At 32.2% G+C, this 12576-nt stretch overlaps 1 protein-coding gene across 1 annotated transcript; it reads right to left on the bottom strand.

The window, feature by feature from the left end:
• Window positions 1-451: 451 nt before the first annotated feature.
• Window positions 452-6553, bottom strand: LOC114304876 (monooxygenase 1-like). Its single transcript, XM_082899760.1, has 6 exons — window positions 6366-6553; window positions 6100-6246; window positions 3406-3456; window positions 3016-3184; window positions 1245-1473; window positions 452-1088 (listed from the first exon to the last, which is right to left on the bottom strand). Exons 1-6 carry the CDS (start codon window positions 6461-6463, stop codon window positions 559-561), a joined length of 1224 nt encoding a protein of 407 aa, XP_082755886.1. The 5' UTR covers window positions 6464-6553; the 3' UTR covers window positions 452-558.
• Between the last annotated feature and the right edge of the window lie 6023 nt (window positions 6554-12576).

The following is a 12576-nucleotide window of genomic DNA, read 5'->3' as shown; positions in this document are numbered from 1 at the left end:
TAGAACACAAAAAATAAAAACCCCATAAAAACAATGAAAAACCAACTGAATGGAACAATTTAAAAATTAGAATACGACACATTTTGAGGGAAATGACTTTAACCATACAAAAGGCTCGAGAAATTTAGGTCTCAACTCATGTCAAGAAAACATCTAAACCCCGGTTTGGTTTTTGAGTTGGGACTAAATAAACACATATGGACAAAAAAAAAGCTACAAAATCACAAAATAACGCTTTTAATGCAAAATTACCAAATTGACCCATATACAAATAAAAAGTCAAAAAAGCATCATTTTCAAGTGGAGGGCAATTTTGCCATTCCAATGCAAAAAAGCCAAACAAAAAAACCAAACGAAAAAAAAAGTCTCAGGCTAAAAAAGTTAAAAAAACCAAAAAGCCAAGTTTGTCAAACGACACCTAAATAAGCAAAACATTTGCAGAAATACTTAATTAAATGTAGAACAATGATTTCACAATACATACATAAATAAGGACTGTAGTAGAGTAACAGCAATAGAAACAACAACAAAAACAACTTATATAACACAGTTTCTACATCACAAGAGACCACAATCATACGTAGTATGATCATTTTGGTTACGAAAGAAAATAACCATAAAAACAATACTAGCCAATTTCACCAACATTGATGAAGGTCCCACTAGCAAACCAGTGAGATAAGTTTGCATCGACAATCGCACCACCCTCATCCTCCGCTCTTTCACATACTGATCCATTGCTTCTGCAACTTTATGCATCATCATCTGACTTCGGCTTTGGATTTGACGGACTTCACTAAGTTTCTGATACAAACATCTAGCGAGAACAATAGCATCTTCCAAACCTGCCGAACCACCTTGTCCAAGGAATGGACCCATAACATGCATTGCATCCCCAGCTACTGTTACTGTTCCTTTTCGAAATTTTCCCAATAGCAAGTCCCATGGAGCACGATATCTCACGTGCGTGAGAGACAATGATTCTACGTCACTGTCTTCGATCATTTGTTGAATTTCAGGTGGGAAACCATAGATTAAGGGTAGGGTTGACTGTATAATAAGGTCTGGATTTTGTAAAGTCCTGGCATCTGTTCATGTGCAGGTAAACAACATAAAAACAAAAAAAGATAAGAGTATACCGCCAGTAGACTGACTTGTGCACATGTGCACATCCTATGCTATTTATAATCACACAGAGAAAGCAACTAGCAAATTAAATCAAATGTCTTAGAATATACTATTACCTTTAGGAGTGGATAGTTGACCCACCATCCAGTTGACTGACTTATCATCAATTGGAACTCTTCCTACCATAATGTTGTTCCTCCTCATTCGGACAAATTCATGGGCAAATGCATGACCACTTGGATACTTCGTCAAACCTCTCACAGCAGACAGGGGAAATGCTTTTGGGGGTTTTAACTCGAGGAAGTCAGCTACCACCGAATTTGCTCCATCACATCCAATCAAAACCTGCAAGATTAGTAACTTTCCTCTCAAATTGTTTTTAGTTCACTACTGTCAATATTAGTGTTTCATCTTCTTAAAACTAAAATTAGCTGGTAAGTCAAATTCACATGTTGATTTGTTAGGTGCACCTGATGAATTAATGGACCAGGCAATTTATCTATAAAAGAAAAGAGTGTGCATGAGAAATAAAGTGATTTAAACATTTTTTTTTTTTTTTATATATCCAAGTGTCCAGGCCAGTTTATGCACACCTCGACTAAGGGGTTATTTGGGATATTCTAAATACGTGCACTTTTTGACTTTTTATGAAATATGAATTGGGTTTAAAGTGATGCGGTAGAGAGATGATGTGATTTAAATAAGATGATGTGACTTAAATATGATAGTGACTTTTTGACTTTTTTTGAAGATGCCAAACTTAGCCTAAATCCCGAGGCCTTGAAGTTAAAAACCGGGCAAACCTCCAATGGCCTCAAGGTTTGGATGTTTGGCCTTCGTGGGTTTTGAACTTGTGACTTGTTAGGTGGTAAGCCCTTTGGTTGCTTTCTTCATCCACTAAGCCAAACCCCTTGAGATTAAGTGATTTAAACATTTGCTTACACAATTTATATTTTCCCTCTTTATGTTGTGTTTGGCTAAGGGATTTGGAAAGAAATTTGGAAACGGAAAGGGAAAAGGTGTTGAAACTAGGTAAAATGTAAATATATTTTTATTCATATTTCACCTTCCTCTTCCCTTTCCCTTTCCAAATCTCCCGACCAAACACAGCATAAAAGTTCATCTCTTGTGTTTGAGATATGCTTATCTTGCTCTTTTAAAAAGGTTCTCAAGCTTTGAGCCTAAATTTATTCAAATGGTTGGGTTGAATAATGAATAGAGATTGATTCAATCGATTTATCACAAACTAAATGAAGCCTTCAAGCTTGTATGTGTATTTCGGTGTATGAATACAAATACCTGATTGTTTTGACGATCTCAGTCTATTACTCAAATGCCCCTATTGACTAAGGCACAAGATTACAATCTGTATGGATGACATTGTTAAAATTATGTAATAATAGCTCTTTTTTGTCGATCCGGCTACAAGTAGCAACCTAAACAAGCTAGAAAAACACATGTTTTCTAGAGAGTTCTTCATACCCCAATATGCAATTTCTTGCTATCAAATATATATATATATATATATATTACAACATTATTTGTTTGACTTCACGAGGAAGAGACATCTCCCATGTCGCATGAAGTTAGAAATTGATGTTACTAAGTATTGTAAAGGAAATTATTCCAACCAACACACAGGAAACTAATTTCAATAATCTTTAAAGGTCCTTCCTCAATACAAGCTTTGGAGGACATGGATAAAATAAAAGGGCTAGCTATGCGTGTTTGCAGTACAACACAATTTTCAATAACTTAATAGATTGATCATAATGCTGATCACGTGCATGTGCATGCATAATAAATTGGTTACAGAGTAAGTTATTGTACACAATTGCCATATAAAAGCAACGGAGTGAAGATCGATGATGAACATTAATTAATTACCTTGGCAACAATACACCTGCCATCAAGCAGTTGGAGAATTGGATTGGAAGTTAAAGGATCCAGCTTAACACCTACTATCTGGCACCCAAAATGTATTGTATGTGGTGGCAAAGCATCTGCTAGTGTATTGATAAGGTCACTCCGCTTCAAGCATCGAGCTTCACCATGCCTATCCTAACAAAAGCTGGCTAAAATTTTTCTGTTTTGGCATTTATTAAAATATATTTAATTGGATTCATTCCATCCCTTTTGTGTAATTAAGTCCCAAATATCCTCATTAACTTTGGGCTCATTAATTTTATAAATTAGAACCACCAATTGAAAAACAGCCTGATTCAGAAAAATAAAATAAATAAATAAAGAAAAGGAGAATTAAACATTTGAGCTTACCCAAATGATGTTTCTTTGGTTGAACCCTTATCAAGCCATACCTCTCGAGCCCTATACTTATGCAATGGCCATATAGTTAGAAGTAGTATATATGCCTGGAAACATGCATTAACCATAAACTACTTTGCAATAATTTGAAATTTGCTTCACAATTATCTGTGTTTCGATTTTTTAAAGGTTCCACAATCCCCGCAAGGGTGTATGTTGCATGCAGAAACTCATCCGAGAGTAGAGGAAATTTGTGATACATAAACGCTAGAACACTGTTCTATCTTCTAATTTCGTGCACCTATCATTTCTGTTTGTGATATAAATAACTCACCAAGGCATCCCGTTTAAATGTCCACACACTCGTTCGTCAGAGACACAACTCTTTTTGAGAGTTGTTATGTGTGATAGAATAGGATGCAACTCTTTTCCAAGTGTTTTATCCAATAGAATTCAAATTGAAATGAACCTGTAACTACCAAACAAGTTCCCACATGAGAGGTTTGTCACCACTCCAAGAGGATCAATTGGACACAGGAGGGTGCACCGTGTTATGGTGTGATCACCTCCTATTCCATAATTATTTAGTTGTAATGTAAGAATTACAAAAGAGATTGAAAATTGCAAGCTTATGTTCTTATTCAAAATTGAACTACCACAAAACCAATTTGAGCTTTTGAGTTACTTGCATCGGCCTAGCTAGGTGATCAAATGGTAATTAATATTTTGGCTCTAGGCATAAATTTTTTTATTAAATTCTACCAGTGGTTCAAGGACCTATGTAATCATTCGTGTAAAATACACACTCGAGAAAAAACAAAAATAAATTACAAAGAATATGTTTGCATAATAATTTTTCAGAAGAGATATGTGCATAGAAAATTGAGCAAAAATTTAATTGTTGATCCATATTCAAATCTTGTATGATGGGGACCACTTCTAAAATGAATCCAACACACACATTAATGCTTTTGTGCATTTATTCTATGCATGCATTATTGCTCTAATTTTCTGCATTTATTCTATGCATGTAGCGTTGCTCAAAATTTTCTCACTTGCATTTTGCTACTCATAGGCTTATATAATTTTTAACTAAGGTGAGAGAAAACCAAGGTACTACTATTCTTTGTTTTTCTTTTTGTTTTATGTTTTCATCATTTTGGTGCTCCCCAATACAAAACTTGGATCTCCATACCCAATGTGTTGCTTTAAGCTTCATACCTAAGAGCATTTTCAAAGGTGTAGAAAATTTTCTTGTTAGGAGTTATTTTATCACAGTAAAAGTGCACATAAACAGACTTGTTATGAGTTGTTCCATTCGTTAATATTTATTATGCTAAAATAGCAAAGGTGCTCAAGCAGTATAGTATTGTTATTGTATTTGTAATTCGTTTTTCACTACCTATCAACCACCATTCACTAACTACTAATTTAAGTCAAAGTTACAAAATAAATAAAAATTGCATAAAACAAAACAAAAAAAATAATCATGGAAAATCAGAAAAAGTTCCCATCAAAATTGGAGGTTGTTGACTGTGATATTATTTTAACATAAATCTCGCTTTTACTTCATTGATAAGATAATAAGCTTTTGCATAAGGCTCCATATTGGAGTTATCCAAGTCATAATAAATAATAATCATATAATTTTATTTTTTGGTCCTCTATTTTGTTCATGTCCTCCATCACTCTTTTCTTTCTTTTGGAGCATTTATAAAAAATTGAAATGGGAATAGCATTTCTCTAACGAATAACACTTTTGGGACCCTTATATACGGAATATAAAAACACAAAGTAAATCATTGACTTATCAATCAGTATGTGATAGGGCGAAAAAAAGATGTAAATTTGTATATCTATTCTATAAGTGATTCATTTTCATAAGGAAGTTATTATCAAAAATTTAATGAGTGATAACTAAATACCATATAAAGGTATAATAAAAAACATTTTCGGTTGTAACCAAATTATAACAAATACAACACAATAATTCATAAATAAAAACTACAAATGTCATTACTGGGGTATGTATATATATTATTGGGATGGGTTTCTCTCCAGTCCAAAAGGATATTGTAAGGGCTCACAGGGCTATCATGGTCCGTTATTGTAAGGGCTCACAGGGCTATCATGGTCCGTTACAATAATTTGAACTGTTCATTTTGTTATATAAAAAAAAAATTAGATAATCCGTTTATTTTATCACAAAAATAGATAATTTATTTTTAAAACACATTCACCGTTAATTTTTTTAGAGACCAATTCGATAAAATTAATTGCCTACGAATATCATATGGACCTAATCTACATACATGCAAAATCTAAATCTAATAAGATGATGGCTTCGAATCATTAAAATCACAATCAAACCCGTAGATAGCAGCCTCCGGTTGAGATTTGGACAGGGAGGAAGCCCAATCCTTATAACTATGAATTTCAAACACATATGGAAAATTCAAACATCTAGGCCATGTTTGTTTGGGCGGACTGGATTAGCATTCTCATGACTAATAATTCTAGGATTGCGAATCCGTTGAATTATGTATGCTATCTTAACTAATAGTCAAGTTTAAAATAATTAGTCCGTACTTCAATTGTTTAACCAAATATCGGATTAATAATTTTATTGGACTATTAATCCAATCCCAAGCTCATGTCCACCCAAACAAACATGGCCCTAGTGTGTGAATATATATATATATATACCGCTGAAGAGGAAGAGAAGATTGTCTGAGAAGAGAAGCGAGGCCAAGCTGATGAAGAGCGAGCCAACCATTATCCAAGATCGCAATAGCTGCACCAGTTGCCCTCAAAGTCTCTGATTTTTCCAAAACCACACTTCTCACACCCTTCCTGCACTTTTCAATAGCATTTTTGTGTTCATTTTTTGTTTTTTTATTAATCAATTTCCTCATTAAATATCACAATACATCTCCATTTACCATTTAAAAAAAAAAAAGAAAAAGAGCAACCTGTGTAGAGCAAGGGCGGTGGCAAGACCGCAAATCCCACCGCCGACTATCACAATCTCATGCTCTTCTTCTTCGTCCTTCACTTCTCTCCTATCCATCTCTCTCTCTCTCTCTCTCTCTCTGAGAATGGAGTTGAAATATGGACAGAATACAGATGATCCAAATCCCTCTGTTTCCTGAGTTGAAATTGTTCATCCATTTAATCCTCGCATTATTTTATTAAATAATCATTTGGTCGGTTAACATTTTTTCTTTAAAAAAAATAACACAAATGCTGGAGTTGTCTTCATTCAGGTTACACTTTTCCCCAGATTCATCCATTTAAGCACATCACGACACAGGTCTATTTTGGGATGTAAATTAAAAATTGGTGTTGTAATTTTTTTTAAAACTAATGTGTAAATTTTTTAAAAAATGATGTAATTTAAAAAAATAATAAATTGGTTTTTAATTTAATTGTCAAAAGAGGTTATAATACAAAAAAGTAATGTTAGAGACCAAGTTTTATTAAATTTTTTATCAAATATCTTACATATTCATATAGGACTTATATTGTATGGATCTTATACATGTGAGATATTTAATAAAAAATTTGGTAAATTTTTTGTAATTTTTAACATTTCTGTAATATGAAATTGTCACATTCTTGGTAGTCCGAAATCAAATTAAATGATGTTAGGCCATGGTGGGCTCAATTTTGGATCTATTTCGATAATTCAAACAGTTCAATATGTAGAGTTCGTTAAGTACATTATTCTTGAAAAAAAATCGCGTTGTTAGATATCGATAGCCATTTGAACAAATTGCATTTGTTTCAACAGTAATTATGGTTTTAAAAATAAATCGCAAACACAAATGTAAGTTCATCAAATGGTTATTGATATCTGGCGAGTTTTTTAAGAATAATACACTCAACGAACTCTACAAATTTTACTAGATTATTAAGATAGGTCTGGAGTTGGGCCTACTGCGACCCAACATCACTCTTCAGTCCAAAGTAGCTAGACCCATACGAGATTATACATCACAAATGAATTTTTTTTTTTTAATTTTAAACATAATTAAAAATGTATTTAGATTGATAAAATTAAAATTATAAAAATTAAATTATAAATTTTCTAAATTAAAATCAGTATCGGATTAGGATTTTTGGAAATCTCAAATTAGACATAAAAAATGAGATTTTATGTAATTAAATATTTGAAAAATTAAAATTTTAGACAATAAAACAATGATTTTTTTTTTTTTTTTTTTTTACGAGTCTAATAATTGAGCTCCTTCTCATTAAAGGGAAATGTTATGGTATACATCCCAAATAGCGTATATTATATGCATTTTATTATAAAAATGTGTAATTTTATTATTAAATTTTGAAACATTAATTACAAAAATACGTAATCTTGTCATAAATTGACAAATTTTTGAATATTTTTGTTATGCTAATTTATAGCGAGTTTACACATTTCGTGATTGATATTAGAAAACTTTATTTTATAATAAAATTATATATTTTTGTAATAGGGTACATCGGATAGACATCATGGCATTTTGATGCATGGTTAAAAATGTATACTTATTTTATTCTATGTAATCACGAATACATTTTTATTAAATCAATTCTCTCATTTTATTTTTATCTATGAATTAAATCATTTAATTTTACTTTTTAAACAATAATTTGAAATTGAGATGAAGATCGAGGCTAATTGATAATTTAAGAAAAAAATGAAGAAAAATAAGTCAAATTGAACCCAAACTCTATTCAGCAGCAACCAACGTGTCATGGCCAATTGAATAGAAGTGATTCACGTGCGAAGCAAAACAATTGGATTCTATTTGTTGGATGATATGGTTTCGAAGAGGCATGTGCGTTTCGTTTTAATTTCTTGGATTTAATTTTTTAGCAATTAATTTTTTTATTTTTAATAAATATTTTTAAAATTGTAAGAATTTTCTTTTTATATTTTTAGATGTAAATTTTATATTTTTATTTTTTATCAAAATAGAAATATCCAGTAGAGTAGCTAAAGAGGAATCTATTTAAAAGATATACTTTTATCAAGTAAAGGAAAAATGAAAACAAACAACACACATGAGTAAATCTTTGAAGAATATCTAGTTGCACAACATGTGCTTGTGCTTGTGCTTGTGCTTGTGCTTGTGCTCGTATTGCAAGTAGAGGATAGATCATGATGGACTCAAAATACAAACAAAAACAAAAAACCACAAACACAACCTCAAACTAGATCCGTGGTATTTTTGAAGTAGATCAGGGACAGAACTAGGAGAAGACTATGGGGGGCCATAGCCCCCCTATTTCTGAAAATTATTGTTTGTCATTGAATTTTGAAAATATATATATCATTTTATACATAAAATGGCCCCTAGTATAAAAAAATATATATGTCATTCTTCTTTCATTTTGAATTCTTTTTCTATTTTACACCAAAAAAAACTTCTTCATCTTATTAGAAATTTCTTCTATGGTATTTAAATTTTTTTTATGTATATGTAATTTATTTATATAATATTATATGTACATGTATGTTTTGTGTATATGGTGACAAAAATTATTTTCTTTTGGCCCCTCCGATAATGAAATCCTGATTCCGTCTCTGGAGTAGATCCATACCAGCGAGATGGAGGAAAGTGGCGGATGTTGGACAATCTTCACTGTATATAAATTAATTAAATTATGTTGTGTACTAAACAACAACCAGAATATAAAGAAATAAAGGAAATGAGAGAATTTGTTTGATTACAAAAATCAAACTCGAAATAAAAATAAAAATAAATAAATAAAAACAGATTTTATTTTGTTACAAAAACAAAATTAAAATCTGATTTAAATAAATAATAAAAGACTGGAAATAAATTAAATAACTTACTTGATTTAATTTCTTCGAATTATAATCTGATCAAGTCCAGTGTTTGACACTGTGTCCTTAAGACAGATTCGTCCTCTCCACGGTGCTTTCAGAAATTGGACGTCTATTTCCCAGAATGAAATGATCTACTACAAATAATAGCAGCACTACAAATTGTTTGCCTTACGAATACACTACAGTCACTAATTCCACCAATTGGAACAGCCACCAATTCAACCGGTAATTCAATTGAACCTAAAATGGAGCCAAACAATCACCAATTCCACCAATTGGAGCAGCCACCAATTCAACCTATAATTCAATTGAACCTAAAATGAACCTGTAATTGAATTGAACATAAAATGGAACAATCACCAATTCCACCAATTTTCAAATGATGCCAAACAATTTGAAGTTTACAAATGAAATTCACCTAAAATTAGCACTTCAAAACTAAAAAAAAAGGGCATTTAGATCCGCGTCTATATTCAAGTCAACAAATTTTGATGGTACTATCGAACTTTGATTGCTGATATTGTTGACCATTCCACCTTGAGTATGAGATGTGCTTCCAATGTAGTCCCCCATTGTGCTAATCAGTGCCTGTAAAATAAGTAAATATTACACAGAAACATCCACAAACATATTCACCATTGGCAGCATGAATTAAGGAGGTGAAAGTAATGATTGTGGCTCCTTTCAGAGGTAAAATTCATGAATCAAGGAGGTGAAATTAGGATTAGATAGAAAATTAAGTAAGGTCTCTGTGATTTGCACTTTTAGTTTTTTTTTTAGGGGGGGAGGGAGGGGTGATTTTAATGGGTCTCAAATGAGAATTAAATTTTACAGGTAACATAATTGTCTATTCTAAAATGAAAATTTTGAAATTATTTAACATGAAGTTCACTATATATATTTTCAGTCATTTGTCATGGATTAATCAATGAGTTATGAAAATTTAAAAACATAGGGTCTAACAGATTTTTGCACACACAATGTTCCTTATTAACAGAAGATTCAGCATATTTCATCAACAGTGTGTGCAAAAACCATACGAGTATGACCAGCCATCCTCTTAATTATTTTTATTTTTCGAGCTATAACATATTATTCATATTTCCACATAGCAGATTTTTGTTGGAAATGGTGGAAAAATTATGGGTAAAACCAGAATTTTTCCTCAAGTTTGGTCTATTTTTTAGGTGAGCCCCGAGCATCGATTTACTCGGGTCAAAGTGGTAACGCGTTCTATGCCGCGTTGTGATTCACGTGGTATATTTGGTTGCTCAAAACCATTACTGAGTGAATGGGAAATTGAAGCCAAAGTGTGCTTCATGGAAATGGAGTTATGATGGAAATTCCTTAAAGTTGTAAATTGGCTTGTCCCACATTGATTTGGTGGGAAGTTTTGAAAGGGTTTATAAGGCTTAGGGTGAGATACTTGGGGTGTGCCCCAAGGGGTACCCAAGTGTTTTAGAGGGAGAGGTTATGGACAAAATGGGCTAGACCCATTGGACCCAAAAATCACCACACGCGCGCCGCCGCCACCGTCCGTCCGATCGGTTGGGCTTCTAATCTTTTTGGGCCAAAAACATTTGAATTTAATTTTATTCCAGAATTCAAATTAAACTAGTTTGGATTTATTGTTCATCCAAACAGGGCCCTTCCCGTTTTCAAACAGAATTAAACTGTTTTGGATTTATTGCTCATCCAAACAGAGTCCTTCCCGTTTTCAATAAACAGATTCAAATCTGTTTAAATTTGAATCTAACAGGTTTCATACCTGTTCAATTCAAAACCAAAAGCCACCTTTACATCTATAAATAGACTAGCCTCCCATTTGGATTTTTCTCAAATTTTTCGTACTCCATCCTCTGCAAATTATATTCTTCATCTTGCTGCATTTTATTTTCGAAAGAAAGAGTGTAAACACTTAGTGTGTTCGTAAGGCAAACAATTTGTAGTGCTGCTATTGTTTGTGGTAAGATCATTTCATCCTGGGAGATAGACGTCCAAATTCTGAAAGCACCGTGGAGAGGACGAATTTGTCTTAAGGACACAGTGTTAAATACTGGACTTGATCAGAAAAGTTATTCAAATAAATTAACCAAGTGAGTTGTTTAATTTTATTCTGTTTTTTATTATGTTTATTTAATCAGATTTTATTTTTATTTTTGTAACAAAATAAAATCTGTGGTTTTATTTATTTATTTTTATTTCGAGTTTGATTTTTGTAATCAAACAAATTCTCTCATTTTCTCTATTTCTTTTATTCTTGTTGTTGTTTTGTACACAACAGAATTTAATCTTTTTAAATACAGTGAAGATTGTCCAACAATCTTAAGACAGAATCCTTTTTTGGTATCTTCATTGTATTTAATTTTCTGCGTTTTCAAATTAATATTCTGGTTGGAAAAATAAATAGTGATTTGTGCTATTTGACAGATAGTAGTAATATACTGTCTCTTTTCTTTGACAACAACTAGTAGTACGATACTGGTGTCATTAACAATTCAGAATATTATTTGGTATTACAGAAAATTTTTGTGATATTTTATTTTTCTAGTTTTAGTAACAAGGAAAATAAAATTATTTTGTTGTTATAATTTATTTTCTGGTTTTAGTAACTAGAAAATTAATTTGTGTTTTAATTTTTTCTGATTTTTGTAATCAGAGATTATGGCTACTACAACTGAAACTGCATCTGGCAGTGGTACTCCTATTGTTACACCTACATCGGTCCCTATCCAGAACCATGTTCATGTACCAATCAATCATGGAGAAAAACGGGAAAAATTTAACGGTACCGAGTTTAAGAGATGGCAGCAGAAGATGTTGTTCTATCTTACAACTCTTAATTTGGCCCGGTTTCTCCATGAAGAGGCTCCAGCACTTAAAGAGGGTGAAAGTGATCGGCAAGTTGTTGCCGCTGTAGATGCTTGGAAACATTCAGATTTCTTGTGCAGAAACTACATCCTAAATGGCCTTGACAATATGCTGTATAATGTATACAGTCCTCTGAAAACAGCAAAAGAATTGTGGGATTCTTTGGAGAAGAAATACAAGACAGAAGATGCCGGCACGAAGAAATTTGTCGTCGGTAAATTTCTGGACTTTGTTATGGTAGACTCCCAAACGGTAATATCTCAAGTTCAAAGTTTTCAAATAATTTTGCATGATATTCATTCAGAAGGTATGTCTCTTAGCGAGTCATTCCAAGTCGCTGCTTTAGTGGAAAAGTTACCACCGGCTTGGAAAAATTTCAAAAATTATTTAAAACATAAACGCAAAAAGATGACTATGGATGAATTGATTGTAAGATTAAGAATTGAAGAAGATAACCG

The sequence above is a fragment of the Camellia sinensis genome, chromosome 12 (genome assembly GCF_055761805.1).
Source record: "Camellia sinensis isolate YWXY chromosome 12, ASM5576180v1, whole genome shotgun sequence".
In the NCBI taxonomy this organism is placed as follows: domain Eukaryota; kingdom Viridiplantae; phylum Streptophyta; class Magnoliopsida; order Ericales; family Theaceae; genus Camellia; species Camellia sinensis.
Note: the sequence above shows the minus strand (reverse complement) of the source record. Positions and strands in the feature narration are given on the sequence as shown.

Coding starts and splice junctions, on each gene's coding strand:
- LOC114304876 (XM_082899760.1), bottom strand. CDS start 6,463: ATGGATAGGAGAGAAGTGAAGGACGAAGAAGAAGAGCATGAGATTGTG. Junction 6,247..6,365: donor ACCGCCCTTGCTCTACACAG/GTTGCTCTTTTT, acceptor TGAAAAGTGCAG/GAAGGGTGTGAGAAGTGTGG. Junction 3,457..6,099: donor TCTTCTCTTCCTCTTCAGCG/GTATATATATAT, acceptor GCATAAGTATAG/GGCTCGAGAGGTATGGCTTG.